Source organism: Ursus arctos, unplaced genomic scaffold (genome assembly GCF_023065955.2).
Source record: "Ursus arctos isolate Adak ecotype North America unplaced genomic scaffold, UrsArc2.0 scaffold_32, whole genome shotgun sequence".
In the NCBI taxonomy this organism is placed as follows: Eukaryota; Metazoa; Chordata; class Mammalia; order Carnivora; family Ursidae; genus Ursus; species Ursus arctos.
In genome coordinates, this window is record NW_026623008.1 from 7272095 (window position 1) to 7290946 (window position 18852).

General features: G+C 42.0%; 1 protein-coding gene across 5 annotated transcripts in view; it reads left to right on the top strand.

Annotated features, from left to right (window-relative positions):
* Positions 1-18852, top strand: part of KIF1B (kinesin family member 1B) — a 135244-nt gene that overhangs the window by 90550 nt on the left and 25842 nt on the right. For 3 of the 5 annotated variants that reach the window (XM_026519872.4, XM_044391495.3, XM_044391496.3), the window contains 12 exons: positions 861-954; positions 1988-2136; positions 3542-3720; positions 4372-4509; positions 5683-5931; positions 11104-11222; positions 12162-12247; positions 12579-12708; positions 12885-13047; positions 16092-16182; positions 17870-17988; positions 18613-18668. In XM_026519872.4, coding sequence (XP_026375657.1) covers positions 861-954; positions 1988-2136; positions 3542-3720; positions 4372-4509; positions 5683-5931; positions 11104-11222; positions 12162-12247; positions 12579-12708; positions 12885-13047; positions 16092-16182; positions 17870-17988; positions 18613-18668 — 1573 coding nt within the window. The remainder of the gene's footprint in view (positions 1-860; positions 955-1987; positions 2137-3541; positions 3721-4371; positions 4510-5682; positions 5932-11103; positions 11223-12161; positions 12248-12578; positions 12709-12884; positions 13048-16091; positions 16183-17869; positions 17989-18612; positions 18669-18852) is intronic. The other 2 variants (XM_044391497.3, XM_026519870.4) reach the window with 1 other exon arrangement.

An 18852-nucleotide genomic window follows, 5' to 3' on the forward strand; every position in this document is an offset into this window, starting at 1 on the left:
GGCGCCCCCAAGGAAACTTTTTAGATATTTTTTCCTTAATCTCCCCACCATGAAATTTTAATACCTCAGATATATAGTATATCTGTTTACATACTGTATGTATATTTGTGCTTTATGTATGAAAAGAATAAGATTGTTTGTATCCTTCGAGAACCATTTTTTTGCCCTCTTCAAGGTGATAGCCCCCTGACTGAGAATGTGTGGAGTGCGTAGCTGGAGAAATGAAGGATACATCTGATTGTATTATAATAACACATTTTGTATTATGATAGTATGTTTTAAAATATCTTTCTTGAATAACTAAATACAATCTATAGATTATTTTGGCCCTAATAGCACTGTGATCTTTCAGTTACCTGAAGGCTGTATCCTATAGCTGCAGAAATAGTAACATTTCATCCACAGAGAGTTCAGAGTCCACGGTTCCCATCCAGACAGCTAGATAATCAGAACTGTTGGTGGTATTGGTGAATTTTCCAGTATTGGGTTTTTTTCTGGAATTCCCTGATGTGTGAAGATACTACTTAAATACTACTATTAAATAAATTTAAGGGATACATGTGTTTTTCCCCTCAGAGCCCCCCTGTCTGGACCTCAACCCTAAATAAAGAACTCTTGAGTCTGAGGGAGTAGAAAGAGACTGCAGTTCGCTTTCCTCAGCATTTACCCCTTACAGACTATTTTGTGTGCTTTGTGGGTTTTTCCCAAATTTCTCTGTATGTCTCTTTATTGTTGTTTCCTGCCTCTGTCTTCTTTTTTATCTTTTGCTTTCTCTGCTTTCCCCAACACTGCTCTCATTCCTCCTCCCCTCCGTCCACTTCCTCCCTCTCCCACATGTCCTCTCCTCTCTTTTCATCCAGGACTATGAGAGTAAGTTGCAGGCCTTGCAGAAGCAGGTTGAGACCCGCTCCCTTGCTGCAGAGACAACGGAAGAGGAGGAAGAAGAGGAAGAAGGTGAAATCTGGAGATGGAAACTTCCTTCTGTATAGCTTTTGGTTCTGTACTATCAGATTAGCCTTTCACCTGTGATCAAAGCTGCATTTGATCATAGTTGACCCTACTACCATTTATTGATTTTTTTACCGAGCCAGTTTAAAGGTGATTCAAAAGATTCTCAATGCTGAGAACACAGGCTGTGCTCTCTGAGGTGGGAGTGGGGGCTGATTGTGTTCCTTAGAACACAAGATTTCTTAGCTTGGTCTTTATAGAGATCTCTTGGGCAGTTTACATACACTGTCTCAAATTACTGTACATGTGAAGCTCGTGTATGCGTTGCTGATAAATACAGACCTTAATCTTTGTTAAGATACTCTTTTATTTGCTGATCTATGATTTATGCCCAGGATTACCCAGAAAGGACTTTGGAATATATTAATGTATATTAAAGCCATTTCTGGCAGATTTCTAATCATACTGCTTAGTCATGCCTACCTGCCGTAAGTTTTTCAGAATTTCTTAGCTGAATCAGGACTTTAATTGTTTGCTATTGCCTTATAATACAGTATGAATATTGATCACATTTTGTTTCTCTACCCAACCTCCCAGTAACCTCAAGTCTTTAGATTAACTTTGGAGAAGCTCTAATTTATGTACTAAATTCATTATTTTTAATATCAAAGTAAAATATGACCTTTTTATTTCTTGTACTAGCAAGAAAAATAGATATATATGAAGTTGTACAATATACTGGAGGGTTCTTCTTTATTATAAGCCATGTATTAAATGTATATGTTTATTTAAAAAGAGAAGTCTTTTTCTTTCATGCACTGTTTTAAATAGGATTTTTTTAGGTTTTCTAAAATGTATATACTATCTTCATAATATCAACAGAATTTAGTGAGCTTTACTGAAAAGCAGAAAACAAAAGCAGCTGAATGGAGAAACATGGGAAATACTCTAACCTTATTAGAGAGATGAGGTGGAGGGGAGGTGTAATTTCTGCGTAGTTATGAGGTCACCATTTGTTACGCTCCATTTGCTCCTTCAGCTCCTTGGACACAACATGAATTTGAGCTGGCCCAGTGGGCCTTCCGGAAGTGGAAGTCTCACCAGTTTACTTCACTAAGGGACTTACTCTGGGGCAATGCTGTTTACTTGAAGGAGGCCAACGCCATCAGTGTGGAACTGAAGAAGAAGGTATGCAGGGCGGGAGGCCGTGGGTCATCTGGACTGCAGATGACTCTCGGGGGGCTCATGGCTCTCATCTTGAGCTAGCCTTTCCCTTGGGTGAACTCAGTGGCGGTTTGCTGTGAAACAGGGTGTTATACGCCTTTATTTACCATACATGCCTGGAACATAGTAGGTACTCATTAAATATTTATTACACAACATTTAAAAAATAATGTGTTTTCTATCTTATTTACAACTGAGGAAACTGTATTCTGACAAGAGCTAGGAAACATATTAATAGGAGAATGCTAGTCTTGCCTTCCTGAAAATCTCAATTTTCTTTTAGTTTTCTACCATTACATTTGCACCTGTAAGTCCTAAGTTCCCTTCCTGCTCTAGGGTCTGAGAGGCAGGTGTATGCAGTGGACAGGCCCTCTGCACTCAGCCAGGCTCCAGTTCCAGTGCTCCTCGTGTGTTGACCCTAAGGGCCCTGTGCCTCCATTCCCTCATTCCCTCAGGATGGGCTTGGCAGCGGCCCCTGCCACCTACGGTTCTATGAGGCGTGAAAGAAGGAGTAGATGTAAAGAGCTGAAATAGCTCTTGGACATGGTAAAAGGCAGTAAATGTCACTGATTTTCCTCATTACCAGAACGTCATGCCACATCTTAGATTGATTGTTCTGTACGTCCCACTGTTGAGTGGTCTGGAGGCTACAGGATGACAGCGGGGGGCAGTATCACATGGCAGGAAAGAGCACAGACTGCTCAACCTTGGGGAGATTCATTCTCTTCCCGTAGGGCTATATTCTGGTCTGTAAAATAGGGTAAGATACCTTCTTCATTAAATCTCAGCAACCCATTTCATTTTTACCCCTCTCTTCAGGTAGACGAAATGCAGGCAGGGGACTATGTGTTTTCTTCTTGCTGCTGTACTTAGCATTTGCTTAATATTTGTGGGTGAAAATATGAGGTGGTAGCAAGAAATCAGTGACATGGTGCACGCGAAGCACTTACCGTGTGGTAAGCACTTTCAGGAGCAGCACTTGTGATTCTTGAATTTAGGACAGAAAACCAACTGTGACATTTCCTCCCCCGCTCCGTGAGCAGCTAGAGATGTCCTCATGGGTCCGACTTTTGTTCTCTTGTGTAAATTCAGTCAACCAAAATATATGTACTGAGATTTTAGTTTGTGTAAAAACACTGCACCACACCAGAAGCACAAAGTCTGTAAATAGCTTAATTTGAAATTAGGATTATTCTCTACAACTAGTATACAAGTGGCCATTTTTCCCCCAGTTAATCACAAGCTGTTCATTGAGCACATACTACACATTTGACCTCTGTCCCGTGGGGCATGATTATATCGCCTCATGTCTGAAGCTGACTTGCTGAAAATATAAAGGCCATTTGGATGGTTTCTTCTTTCCACACAGGTGCAGTTTCAGTTTGTCCTGCTGACGGACACGTTGTACTCCCCTTTGCCTCCGGAATTACTTCCCACTGAGATGGAAAAAACTCATGAAGACAGGCCTTTCCCTCGCACTGTCGTGGCAGTAGAAGTCCAGGATCTGAAGAATGGAGCGACACATTATTGGTCTTTGGAGAAACTCAAGTATGAAAACATTCCTCATAAAGCCAGTTGTTTATTTAGGAAATAATAATGAATTGCTCAGGTGGGCTCTCCCGAGCTCTTTGCTGTTTGATGTCACTGTTGCTTCCTTTTCTGTGGTGCTAAATGCTGTTGCTCACCAGTGATACTACTGTCCGTCCATCTTCTTCCAAGTGAATGAATCCCACTCTGCTAGCACCGTTGTCATTTGTAGATAGGATTTAAATTTACCCTCCATAGAACCTCTTACATTTTAAATGTTCCAGTCTCAAGATACCTATTTCTGTCTTGGGTCTAGTGATTATTCATCTTTTTTGTTCTGGATCTGATGATCAGTCATAACCAGGGAAGTTATAATGTGCTTTCCTTTGCTTTTAACATGGTGAGGTATTTTCTACTGTTACAGTATATTTGAGATTATGGTTCGGTAGAGGTTAGGTGTCCATTTTTTTACTTTTGGTGGCTTGTCTCTAGACTCAGACACTTTGGATATTGAGTGTTTTGAGTTTCTGTACTTTTGGCCTTTTTCTTTTTTAATATCATTAAGTGGTGGGAGCAGCTTTTTTGTTTTTAATCTTGCATGGAAAATACTTCCAAAGTGAAATTTGACTGCAACCTCATGATATTAAGCCTGTGCACTTTATGCTTATGCAGGCAGAGGCTGGATTTGATGCGAGAGATGTATGACAGGGCAGGCGAGATGGCCTCCGGTGCCCAGGATGAAAGCGAAGCCACCGTGACTGGCAGCGATCCGTTTTATGATCGGTTCCATTGGTTCAAACTAGTAGGAAGGTATGTAATGATTGCATCAATGTCTTCTTTTTAAATAGTGAATGATCTTGTTAAAAACCTCAGCAGATATTACAGAAAGTTAAAAGAAAAGTGTGCAAAAATGCTCCATGTATAATCTTATCCACTCAGACACAGCCACTGTGTCATCTGGTATACTTCCCTTCGTTTCATTCAGTGTGTGTACTTAAGTCTCATCTTTCATCCAGAGTAATTGACAGCCTTCCCTGCCTCTTACAGTTGAAGAGGATAGATTTAAAAGAAAAAGAAAACCTGTGTCTGTATCCCGCACAGTTTAAAATCATAGTATGACTTACAGCTTACCAGCCTGCAACCTCTCCTTGATCCGACGTGTCCTCATTTTTTTTTTTTTTAAGGCAATTTATCTCACATTAGTCTTTGCCAAGGGTGAGCCAACTGCATTTCTTGGTCATCTGCCTGAGCCTCTTTTGTGTATACATAAATTTCAACATGTAATGAAAACAAGTAGTGCCCCTGTGAATCCATACTGAGTCCAAGTTCTTAGAGGTTTAGAATTTAAAAAGCAGAGAGATGTAGGTTTTGAGCTTAATTTCGGAATTTGAATTGTTTTTCAGCTGCAAAATTTTTCTGGCAGTTTTAAAGGAACTAGGAGGAAAGGAAGAGCTGAAGTCATAGTATTTTGTAGAAATGAAGTTACTCTGTTCCATTCCACTCTGATAGTGGGGTGTTTCTAAAGAGTTGAATTGGCCAAACACATCTTATCCAAGCAAGGCACATACTTGCTTTGCCATATACCATTCCATCCATTTTGTTTTCTGCTCCGAGATGAAGTGGGGATTGGAATAAAGATCTAAACCTTTTTATTTCACCAAATGTTGAATGGCTCCTTTGAGGCCTGGCTGCTGATCTTTTTGTGTGAACTGGAAAATACAAACATTTTTACAGCACACTATTTACCTGGGATCTTCTACTCATGTATTTCCTTTGCTTTTCTTATTCTAAGGACGAGTCCTTGTTCCCTTTCAACTGAACCAGATGATTTATGCTCATTTTATCCTTTTGCTTTTCCACTTGCTTTTATTGTGTTGATTCCCCAGTGGGTTCTGTCCTGTTGACACCTATAGCTTCCTGTTTAACCAACTATTCCTCTCTCCTTCCTTGGCTGTGTCCCTTGGCGTCTTCCCTGGTGTCTAGCTCCCCCATTTTCCACGGCTGTGTGAATGAGCGCCTTGCTGACCGCACACCCTCCCCCACTTTTTCCACGGCCGATTCCGACATCACTGAGCTGGCTGACGAGCAGCAAGATGAAATGGAGGATTTTGATGATGAGGCATTCGTGGATGACACCGGCTCTGACGCAGGGACGGAGGAGGGATCAGATCTCTTCAGTGACGGGCATGACCCGTTTTACGACCGATCCCCATGGTTCATTTTAGTGGGAAGGTTGGTGAGGTTATTGTGAGAAGGGCGAAAAGGGACCAGCTCTTGCTTTAAAGAGGCTCCTTGTGCAATTTTGGATGATCTTTCCTTAGCAGATTCAATTTGTGACATGCCGATCTGGCTAGGGAGAGCCCTGAGGCAGTGTTTGTGAGGTACGCAGTCTGCTTGGTACAGCATGTGGCAATGTGTGAAGGCTCTATGTGGAGGACCCCTTGTCTTAAACTGCCCAGTAATTTCTTCTGAAGGAGAAAACCCCAGAAGAGAAAGTAATTAAAGCTAAGAGTCTAATATTACAAGGTCAAAGAATATTACTATGTTCTGATGCTTCCTTTTTGTTGGGAATGAGTGAAGAAGCATATGGGGATGACGTGAGAAGGAGAGCAGAGCAAAGCCAAGGTTCGAGTAAAGGATGTGTGACACCAGCAGGACTCAAGAGGACAAAAGTGGAATCAGGAGTAGTGTTAGGGTGCTTAAAAATAAGATGTAGATAGATAGATAGATAGATAGATAGATAGATAGATAGGGGGCGCCTGGCTGGCTCAGTAGAGTGTGCGACTCTTGATCTTGGGGTTTTGAGTCCAAACCCCAAGTTGGGCGTAGAGATTACTTAAAAATCTTAAAAAATAAGTAAATATAAAGGAGTAGTGTTAGGTTTATTTTTTACTTTGAGTCAGAAAAAGAATCAGGAACATGAAGTTTCCTTTTGTCTGAAATGGATGCTTTTCTTTGGCCAGTTTCACTGAGCCTCTCTGTAGATCGTTGGCTTCTGTCAGAATTTTACCTATAGGTTTTGTAATGATGAATCTCATGAAATTATCTATTGACACCATCAACAATGGATATTTGTTCAGCACTCCATGAAACTGCTTTGTTTTAAGTCTGGTTTTCCAAACTGAGGCCTTGTCTCTGACTCCATCTGTCAGTGATGCAGGGCTCTCACGCACACACTCCTCATACTGGAGTCTTTGTCTACACCCAGTCTTCATGCTGAAGTAATTTTATTACAAAATCAACAGTGCAGCACTTGCTGGATTAACCAAAGGTATGTCCAGGTTTTAAGGTATGAAATTGAATCTTAACAGTGTGTTAGAACCACATATTGCTGAATCCTTTAAAAATAGGGAATTATGCCAGTGTTAAACAGATAAGCGCAGTTCTCTAAAAATTAAAGCGCAGCAAGTATCCTACCCAGTAGGGAGGTAAGGTTCTAACACTGAGCACCTGACAAGCACTAAGTAGCTACAGTAGCCTAGGATCACTGTAGTGGAAAGAAGGAAAGACCAGCTCTCTGGTAGACATGAAAGCCTCGATTGTGACCATGGGTCGTAATTTAATATTAGACCATCTCGGGGTTTTATGATAGCGGAGGGGCATCTCTTCGGTTTTTCCATGAATAAACATTAAGGGATTATGCAGCCATGAGTATTGTTTTCTATTGGTGTATTGCCAGGAATAGAGGCTTAGAATTTCGGAGAAGCTGATTTATATTAAAACTGAGAACAGAGTTCTTTGTGCAAATAATGGGACCATAGTGCTTTTTCTTATTTTATGGCTGTGTGTGTTCTAAAAGGGTTGGAAGTTAGAACCAAGTTTCTGTTCATAAACTGCTTGGTCCTGGTGCCAGTTGTGCAGTTTCCAATGCTGTTCGTCTGTGCTGTGCACCATCGCACAGGGAGGAAGATGCAGCTTCATCTGCCATGGCACATCAGGAAGAACGCTGAGGCGAAGAGATGTCTGGGGCCTAACGTCAGCTTAACTTAAACCGAGGCTCGTCGGATTCTCAAGTATAAATGAGGAGTTAGGAAAACAGAGATCCTTAAAGATCTTTTTTGTCTTTCAGATTCTGTCATCCACGCTAGCAAAGTGCCTATCCTGGTTAAGAGTTCTCCAAAGCATTTGTATTTTGAGTCACTTGTATGGAGAACTTAAGTCAGAATCCCACTTAATATGCACATTCACTGGCTTAAAATATATGCATTATTTTCTCTGTTGTTTTATTCATTTTAATCATATCAGATTTAAGTGTAGGTATAAAGCAATCAGGTCTGCTTTGATTTTCAAGTAATTTCCATATATATGGTTCGCTTCCCAGGTTCTAAAACTAAGTTTAACTTTCAAGGAAGAGGTTAGTGGAGGAGGTGAAATCCTGGCCATCAGTAAAGTGAAGGATAGCTCTTTACTTTCCACCCTTGACTACATCTCTCATCTACAATCAGAACTGATAACTGTGCAACATCACCCAGACATGTAGTGGGCATTGTGTGCGTAAGGGAAGTAACTTCTTTCCTGTTTTTGTGATTCACAGGATTGGATTTCCCATATTGGCGCATAATTGCAAATACAATTCACTTGTAAAATTTTTCAGTTTCTTGTGAAATTCCATTTGTAGGTTATGTTTCTTGGCCTTGGCTGCCTCTGGTGAATTTTTGTATGAAAATGAAAAGAGCTTGTCCCTTTAGCTATTCTCTTATGGCATGCTGGGATGTTATGAACCATCCAGTGTAATTTGGGATGAAATGTAAAATATTTAAGCTAGTTTTCTGGGTTAAGAGGGGGCAGATATGAGATGGTTATTCTGACACCTAAGCCTGAACTGACATTGTGTTCTGTAACTAGAACCATAATTATGCTGATTTGTCTTATCTTTATGTTGACCAAATTTGTTTCCCTTTTTGATGTAACTTCACAGAACTTATGCTAATATACCCTTTACATCTTCCCCTCTCTCATCCCTGTTCTCCTTCAGTCTGCTAGGTCAAAGTATAAGGACTCTCAAAAATGCAGAGTATTTATAAAAATTCCAGCTTATTAAAAAACTTCAGAGGAGAGCTTCTACGGCATTGACTTTGGGCTAAGGACTGTCTTCTGATAATAGGACAGGGAGAGCTGGCTAGTGACCGTGCAGTTGCGTAGCCCCTGTGCCAGTGCCGGAGAATTTCAGAAGTCTTTTCTAAAATGGGAAATACACAAGAATACTTTCTGTCCTTTCACCTTTGTAATAACCATTGCCATAGGTGGAAAGGAGGTTCTTGTCTTAAATGTGTGGTCAAACAGTACTTTGTTGTAATGTGTGTGTGAACATGACGTTCAGCGCCTTCAAGTGGGAAGGTTTTTGAGAATTAGAAACAGGCGTTCCTGATGTAAGTGTAAAAACAGCTATTACAAATTAAACATAGTTAGGAACCTAAACATGTTTTCTACAGTTAATATCCATCTTGAGAATATCTTAGAAAAATCAGCCTAGTATATAAAGTTGGATGGCTTTGCTTCTCTACTTCTGCTGTAACCCATTTTTCTGGAAAATGTTCCACTTCTACTTACAGGACAAATCATTTTCTGTTCACTTATGTACATAGAATGTTCAGTCATGTTGATTGAATGTCACGTGTACTTAATAAATATGCCAGACCCTCTGTAGACAGTGGCAAGCAAAATCAGGCATGATTCCTGCTCTCACCGGTTTGCAGTCTGGTGGGTGAGACAAGACAAATTAAACAGTCACATAAATGTAAATCATAGCAATGATGGAATCATGTGTGTTACTGAGATCACTTAGCACTGGGGGAACCTGTCATGAGAGCGGTGTTCAGAATAAGACCTGCAGATGTGAAATCAAAGGAAGTGAGGCGGGTAGTAGAGTTCAGGGAGGACTCGCGCAGGGGACAAGTCTGTGCTGTGACTCTGTAATAGCGAGGCATTGAAAGCGAGCAAGTGTGGCTGGAATGCCATTAAGAGACAAAGGTGGTCTGTATGGTGCTGACTGGGGAAGTGAAGCAGTCCATTTGGTACCGTATGCCAAATTCTTAGTCTTTAAACTCTGTCACAGTAGCTGATATTTGAGAGTCTGGTTTGTAATCTTTTTTAGAAGACTTTTCATTTTTTAATTTTTATACAACAAAGCTTTAACCTCTGTTTCTTAGCCTTTCCTTCCCCACCTTTGGAGCAGACTGAAAGGGAAGTAGACTTCATTTGATCTGATTCAGTGTTTTACTTACAGTTGTTTTTGTTTTACTTTTCATTCACATTTCATTTATGCTCTTAAAGTTTTATTAACATATGTTTTTCTGTGGCGTATTTTGTCTGTTTTCAGTATTTTTTTCATTACTTTGAGTTGAAATCCTGCAAATTCACTCCGCCTTCTGTTTCTCTTTGTTCTAATGTAGATACAGAGCAGGAAAAGCAGCAGACAGGCATACGTGTCACACTCAGTTATGTTTGATTTCTTGGTGCAGATGTTTACTCTTTGTCTTGCCTTGTGTTCAAAGATCAGCATATACCCAGTGGAAAGGCAAGAGTAACAGTAGGAACTAGATTCTGTATCAGATCCACCAGTTGAAATGAACACGCCCAAGCTTTGTGATCACATTTTTATTGTTAAAAAAAATCAATTACTACAAAATAATGAAAGAAGTAAAAAGAGTACAAATGGGATGGGACTCTGCTGGTTTGTCTGAAATAGACAATATCAGGTCTATAACTTCCTTTTTATGTTTCCATTTTTGAGTTAAGTTTTGGACTCCAGGAACAAAAGCAGTCCTTTAGGGATGAGCTGTCTTCTCACTGGATATTTGTCCCCATGTCCAGCTAGAGTCTCCTATAAGCTTGCTACTCAGAAACTTCTGGCTATAAAGCCTCTCTGCATGTGTCAGTCACCTGCCTGAAAATAGTAGTCATTTCCTAGAGCATTTCCATAATGCTGTGACTTGAAATTTTAGAGTTATTATAACTATATTTCAGGCACATTTCCTGCCTTTATTGTCTCCTGATTTCTGTTTTATGTCTTGGGAGAAATAAAACACCTTTATGTTAAAAGGTTAAGCTCTTCAGTGGGTTCCCTTTTCTCCACCCTTAGCAGTATCCATAGGACAGTCATCTTGAAAGTCTATTTCCAATTGATACTCTTCTACCTACACCAGTCATTTTTTTTTAACTACTCATTTTTATACAGAGTAATTTGGTGTAAGTTGGTCTTTGTCAACTGCATTACCAAGCATTTGCGTTTCTTTCTGTATTATCTGTGCTGAAAAAGCAACGGGAGGCAGTCTGGTAGTACAGAACAGAAAGGTGACCTTAAGACAGGGCCCAGAAGCCCTGAAGATACTCTCGGGAAATCTGAACGCCAGCTTCTCTGTCTGCGGGGTGCTCAGATGTTTGTCTCCCGGTTTCTGTCTCTAGGGCATTTGTTTACCTGAGCAACCTGCTGTATCCTGTGCCCCTGATTCATAGGGTGGCCATTGTCAGTGAGAAAGGTGAAGTGCGGGGGTTTCTGCGTGTGGCTGTGCAAGCCATTGCAGGTAAGTGACCCTCTTCTGGGTGAGAGCTGTGGGTTCTTTGCCTAGACACAAAGCAGGCCGGTTCTGTGTGGGCCACACTTCAGTTGCATGATGGCTTATCTGTCTTGGAGAAAGCTTTTATCGCTTCCTTTTAGTTATTATTCCCCAGTATCATAAATAGATTCTGTTTAGTCTGGGCCACAGCTATTTTGGAGTAATGGGATGAAGGGATTTCCTTTAACGTAAGGAACAACTCTTGGATTAACTTTATAAAAGTCATTTATAAAACTGCCTCAGAAGCAACAAAGGATATTCAGAACTTTTTCTTGCTTAATTTTCTCTCACGGTACTTGTACCAGACACGTCGGTCCTTTGACTACTATTTTGTTGTTTATGGATCAAGATTCTGATATTTTACACTTCTCCATGATCCAGCCTACATTCTGGGGAAAGAATGTGGCCATTTCCTGTAATTTTTCTCTTTTAATTTCCAAATGCCATGCGGTGTGGAGTGACATTGCAGCTTTTCCCCATGGAAATCTGTGGCACGGTCACCAGGGTTGAGTTTATGAAAGTTTCCACAAGTACAGTCGAATACCTTCAAATATTTGCTGGGAAGTATTGAACGTCATCTTGCCAAGTGAAGGATCGGTGTTTCTAGGTGTGACATTTGAACCATATCAAGAATAAAACCGGTTCTTTATTAACGAGTCTGAGCTAAGCAGGTTGGTAAGGATACCTGAGCAGAGTTGGAAGCAGCCCCTGTGACTTTCCTGCCTCCAGCTCTTCCTTCCTGTCTTGGCACAAGATTGTTCTTTAGCATCTCCTCGTACTAAAGTCCTCGAACCCTGAAGGCTCCGCTACTTTCCTGTTCATTTCATGATCCAACAAGAGCCATTCCTCTGGCCCACATTAGTAGTCTCATTTGATCCTTCTCTTTGTTGTTGTTTTTCTACTTAGCGGATGAAGAAGCTCCTGATTATGGCTCCGGAATTCGCCAATCAGGAACAGCCAAAATATCTTTTGATAACGAGTACTTTAATCAGGTGAGAAGCCTTCCAGGGAGAGAAAAACTCATAGAAGGAAAAAGTAGAAGACAGGTTTGTAAGGAGGACGTGCACTGGAAAACAGTTCTTCTGCCTAGAACCACAAGAGATAGGTAACCACGGGTTTGTTCCGTAGGGCACAGGACATGTCTAACAATTACAGAGGTAAAGCTACTTCTGTTTCATCGTATTGCCTTTTCTCAGGCACCTCTTACTCCACATAACTTTCCAGTCACCGTTACTTGTCGGGCAAATAGACATAAGTTGGGAGGTTGCGGGGAACGCGCTGTTGTGCTGCTGGATCGTCTACCTGCCCCTGCCTTGGTTTCAGAGTGACTTTTCTTCAGTTGCAATGACTCGTTCTGGGCTGTCCATGGAGGAACTGAGGATTGTGGAAGGACAGGGTCAGAGTTCTGAGGTCATCACTCCTCCAGAAGAAATCAATCGAATGAATGACTTGGGTATGTAGACAGTTTACTGTGACTGGGGACATTCTCAAAGGGGGCAAAACATTGACCACCGTCAAGGGAGTCGTTGCTGTCATTGACTAGGAATGGAAAGAATGCCCTCCTCTCCTCTTTGAAAGGTGGTCTGTGCCATATTTGAACCATATGTGTGTTCATTTGACCCTCTTTAGATTTGAAGTCAGGCACTTTGCTGGACGGTAAGATGGTCATGGAAGGGTTTTCTGAAGAGATCGGCAACCACCTGAAACTGGGCAGTGCCTTCACTTTCCGAGTAACTGTGCTGCAGGCCAGTGGGATCCTCCCCGAGTATGCAGACATCTTCTGTCAGTTCAAGTAAGCCCCCCTCTGCCTGCCTACCTAGCTCTTGACCCAGGGGACATCCTTTGTGCACCACCCAGTGCTCTACTTGACATATGTGAGGTGTTAACACTCTCAAGAGGGAAACAACTACCAGTTTCTGAAATAAAACGGCTTTCTTTACTCCAGGGGGGAGTAAGAACCAGAAACCTAGAATGGTACGAAATAGAGTTCACTGTGGAGAGGAGTGTGACCATGCATCCCGCTAAGAGGGTTCCACTGTGGCCTGTCCCCTTCTGCTGGAAATATAGGATCTGTGTAGATAGGCCTGTTTATTCGTCTTTTTAATGCTCTTCATGGGCAAATATCTTACTAATAAACAAATCTGAAGGCCATGAATTATCTAGGCACCAGTTATGCCTGTTCAATACTTGGGGGGAAAAATTTATATAATATAAACAGCAGTAAAATTCCAGGTCAACTGAAAAGTAACTAGTATGTAGAGAAGATGTGACAGGTTTCATTCCTTAGCCATTTACAAGCTCTTTCTATCCTATAACCGTCTGGAACTCTGGAGTTTTTCTTCTCATGAGCCCCCTTGGAAAACACTTTTTTTGACAGTCTTCAGTTTTAATATCTCCAGACATCAGTATATCTTTTCAGGCCTTGTGAAGGGCCACAGTCCAGAGTGCTGTCTCACTCGGCTCGTTCCTCAAGTCCGCATTTGGCCCCTGGCGCCACCAGGAGGCTGCTCTTGAGTTCTGCCATCCCTCTTTCTCAGAATGTGTCCCTCTGCCTTCCTAGGGGTCCTAATACAGTTGACAAAGCACTGCCTTTATGGAGATTTTTGCCAAGTCCCCAATCAAATGTGATTACTGCATAGTAAGCCACTAATATCATTTTCTATAACTCACAGTTGTTGAAGTATTATCGATTATCCAGTGTTGATTTTGCCCATTCAGTGTGTTTTCACTAGTAGCCCTAAATTAACATGGGGGGGTGGAGTTGGCTAGATGATCCATTTGCTTTGAGCTTTCATTATTATACTAGTTAGGCAACTGAAATATTTTTTTAAAGATTTTATTTGAGAGAGAGAGGGAATGAGCAGGGGGGCGGGGCAGAAGGAAAGGGAGAAGCAGACTCCCCACTGCACGGGGAGCCCGACGTGGGACTCAGTCCCGGGACCCCAAGATGATTACCTGGACCGAAGGCAGACACTTAACTGACTGAGCCACCCAGGTGCCCTGCAACTGCAATATTTTATGGAAAAGACCCATTTGGTTAACTGGCATCTGAAATGCCAGTAATGTTATGTCGATCTTTTGTCCTAAAATCTCCAGCAAGGGAGCACCATCTCCACCTGGTGTCAGCTCTGGAGAAGAGGGCATTGTATACTGAAAGAAGGCTCAGATTCTTCTCGAGCTTTTACAAACTCTCGTCTGGCCCATATAGAGAAGACACAGCTGTCGAGCAGTATGAATGATTTCATGCGTCACCAGTGTGGAGCCCCAGGATGTTTTACCTGCTCTAATCAGAGCATTGAGGAGTGAGGATCACAAATCAAGTAATGCCCCTGGCACATACAGCTTATGGTCTGGAGAGGAAAGAATTGGAAGGAAAAAAAGAGAGTAAGAAGTACAAGAAGGAGAGGGGCACCTGGGCGGCTCAGTCGGTTGAGCGTCGGCCTTTGGCTCAGGTCATGATCCTGGGGTCCTGGGATCGAGCCCTAAGTCAGGTTCCCTGCTTAGCGGGGAGTCTGCTTCTTCCTCTCCCTGAATCCCTCCCCTTGCTTGTGCTCTCTCATGAGCTCTCTTTCTCTCTCTCAAATAAAAATCTTTTTTAAAAAAAGTACAAAAAGGAGAGAGAGGCGTAAGAAGAGTGAGAGGAAAGAAAGCAAATAGAAGGAGGTACCTGTAGTACGGACTGCTTCAGTGCTAGTAACAGGTGGCATGGGACAGGGAGTGCGGGACAAAAGCACACTGCTGTCCTCAGACTCAGTGAACTGATGTGGAAGACAGGGAGTTCATAATCCTGGTTTCTCTACCCTATTCAAAGTATTCCCTTGTCCCCCTTTTTTCTTGTGGGGTGTGGGATGCCCTTCTGACAGATATTTCTCTCTGGGAGTAAATCTTTGTATTCAGTATTCTTTAATTCTCTACTCTGTTTATTTCAGACTAATAGGGAGGGAGAGAGAAGTAAAAAACTCACTTTCTGTGAGAATAAATAAACGTAGTTTACTGCTTCACAAATATTTCAGGACTATTTCTATATCTGGAGCACTATAGGAGATACTCACTGTCTTTCAGGGAGACAGGAATATAAATACATTATGACAAAGAGTGAAACCATTGCTGTTGAAGAAAAATGGGTCCCTAGTGCTGTGGGAAGACATGACTGTTGGGGTGAGTCAGGGAAGACTTCCAGGAAGAGGTGACATTTTAATCTTTGCAGGTCATCAGAGACTCTTCCTAGGCAAGAACACCAAACACAGGCTTTAGTACTACCTTATGGAAGCTTGAATCTGCCAGATCTTTTCTTCACGAAATGATTTCATAATTTTTATTCTCAGTAAAAAAAATGTTCCTACAAAGAGATAGGAATTCACTGAATTCGCTCTTGATGCTCTCTCAGATATTCTTGCATATGTGTCCATGTCATGTCGGTCAGGGTCAGTTAATATTTCAGCCATTTTTGAAATAAAATCTAAAATGGTATCTGAGTGATAATGGAAAATGTATATTACAAGGAACTGCAAATTACTTGACTCAGTTAAAGACTCTGCTTAAGTAGTCTGCTGCTTTCCATAGGATCCAAGTCAAGTTCTTTTTTTTGTTCTTTTTTTTTTTTTTAGGGGGGTGGTCGGAGGGGGCAGAGGGAGAGAAAGAGAGAATCTTAAGCAGGCTCCCTGCCCAACTCGGGGCTCTATCTCACGACCCCGAGATCATGACCTGAGCTGAAATCAAGAGTCGGATGTTTAACCGACTGAGCCACCCAAGCACCCCGGCAAGTCAGGTTCTTAAAACATGGATCTTGATGAAACTGTGTAATGCGAAATTCGTGTGTCTTATTTTTTTATTAAGCTTTTTGCATCGCCATGATGAAGCATTCTCCACTGAGCCCCTCAAAAACAACGGCAGAGGAAGTCCTCTGGGCTTTTATCACGTGCAGAATGTAAGTGACATGGACATTTTTGCCAAATGCACTGTAGGTCTGGGGGTTGTTTGAGAAGCTGGTGTTAGGCAGTTGTCCCGTGTGGGTGGCCGTTGGCTTTCTCAGCCCTGGAAGGAGGATTATCCAAGCTGCTTTGTGGTGAGAGTAGACAATGGAGGGAGTGGCCCAAGCAGTGAGGTAATCCTCAGTGGACTGAGCGGCCAGCCTTCTCCGAGTTACAATGGGCCCCATGAATGGTGTGGGGGTTGGGCTGCCAATAAAATGTTCCATCAGTTTGAACGTAGTGAGTTGTTTCTAGTGTTTCCTTCCTAGAAAAATAAGTGCATTTAGTGAGTTTTGTTAAATTTAACGTGTTGTCCTTTAAACTATAAGATTCTTAGATTGCTTAGCTGTAGAAAAAATTAAATTATCTTTCGTAGCTAAATTAAGATGCAGTCTCTTTTCCTTGCAGCTGATGGTATGATGAATCCATTAGTGCCCCTTATAGCTTTCATTTGTGGAGTAAGACAACAGGCCTTCCGTCTCTTCTAGGAAGGGTCACCGAGACTCTGTTCAAAGTCATGGTCCTCATCACAATAGCTAACATTCTTTGAGAGCTTATTTCGTGTCAGTCACTGTTCTGAATGCCTTTTGTGTGTCTTCATTCATTTAATCCTCACCTTTATACCATAGACCATCATAACCCCCGTATGACAGCTGAGATAACAGGCACAGAGCAGTTAAAGTCACTCACTACGGTGACAGAGCTAGGAAGAGGCAGAGTTAGGGTTTAAGCCCAGAGCAGTGTGGCTCTGGTGTCCAGGATCTTCACCACGACAGGAAACACTCTCATTATCTTGCTAACCATATCCACTCTCTAAAGTACGAGCAGAAAGGACAACACTGAAAATGGAACAGCAAACACAAAACACCCTGTTTTCTTTTTTAAGGTTTAATTGCATGAATATAAGCATGCATGTATCTGATAAATATTCATTGGGATAGTGTGCATAAGGACTGTGCCTGGCACGGCTGGGGAGTGAGGATGAATCACAGAGGACTATGCCCCCAAGAGCTTAGGGGAAATAAAATGCATATGTGAACAGCAGTAGCGCATGATCTAGAAAGGTATTCCTTAAATGCAAAGGGAGTAGAAAGAAGGGAAGGTTATTTCCATTAATAGAAGGATACTTTGAGTTATGTTGGGTGGAAAAAGGAGGTGGGGAACTTCCTGAAGGATATGGTGTAATAGTAAAGGTGGTTGAACTTGGTATTGTACCTGGTGCCTGGTCAATAGTCATGTTTTTCTCACTGTTGTTACTATTAAATCCGGGACTTGAAGTATGGGAATGACTTAGAGGCACAGAGACGGGGGCATGCCTTCCAGGCAGAGCTGTAGCCTGGGCCAGTCCTCAGGCACCACAGGGGAGCGAAGCGCAGGCAGGAGGAGCAGCGGGTGAGTTTGTGCCTAAACAGTTTAAGTGTGTGAAGGGGCAGATGATGGAGGGTCTTGAAGGCCTAGAACTCTGTAAATTTGCTTTAGAAGAAAAACCGGGGAAGAGCCCCTGTCTTGGTGTGGGAGGCCTGCAGAGTCAAATACCCAGCACATACTGGCTACTCAAAAGTGCTAAAATTCTGATTGCACCAAACGTGTGTGTTTGTTACAATCATTCTTTGCTTAATCTATCTTGGCTTTCTTCCTTACTAGATTGCAGTGGAGGTCACTGAATCATTTGTGGAATATATCAAAACCAAGCCGATAGTATTTGAAGTCTTTGGGCATTATCAGCAGCACCCACTTCATCTGCAAGGACAGGAGCTTAACAGGTTTGAACCAGAGAAGCAAAGATTCTTGTTGTTCGTCTTGTTGTTACTCCTATCCCCGCTTGCCGGGAAGGAAGAAATCTTTTAAGGAATTAAGATAACCGAAGAACAGTTTTCTATGTTACCTGGTGTTTCCTCTTTAGAAACATCACCACCTTTTTTGTAACCCACTGAACCACTCATTATAGGTAAAGCACATTGAATTTTGCCCAGCTGATCTGGAGTACCATCTCTTCTGTAGGAAGAGACTTCGAACAGCTTAGAAAGTGTGGGGATAAAACATGAGGCTTGTGTGTAATTATTTGTCATTACCCAGAACTTTAGGGAGCATGAGATAGGTGGAGACATCACAGTTGGTGAGGAGAGCAACAGTGGGGCCTTTGGGTGGTGGCAGAGTGTCGGTGTTAACAGAACATTTCTCATATTGCACTTACTAGCTAAGATCCACAGGGGACTTTTATTAAAATACCTGAGCCTCTGTTTCACTTTGTGGGATTATGTCTGATGTCTGATATCATGCCTTATCTGAAAGTGCAAATGATCTGTTTCTAGAGGGGTTTTAAACATGCCATTAATGTCAACATGGGACCCTTTCTCAGCCTTGAACTTTGTTTCCTTACTTTGCAGCCCACCTCAGCCATCTCGTCGCTTCTTCCCTCCGCCCATGCCACTCTCCAAGCCAGGTGAGCCCCTCTCTGGGTGACACGGCTCTTATTCTGATGGCTTTTCAGACAGAAATCATTTTTACATGCCCGTTCCACTCCGTGTATCCTTACATATTCCTGTGTCTAGCAGGAACTGGAATTCTTGGTTCCTGATTTAAATAAGTTAAGAAACGATAGGGCTCCTTCCCTGCCAACTCTCTGG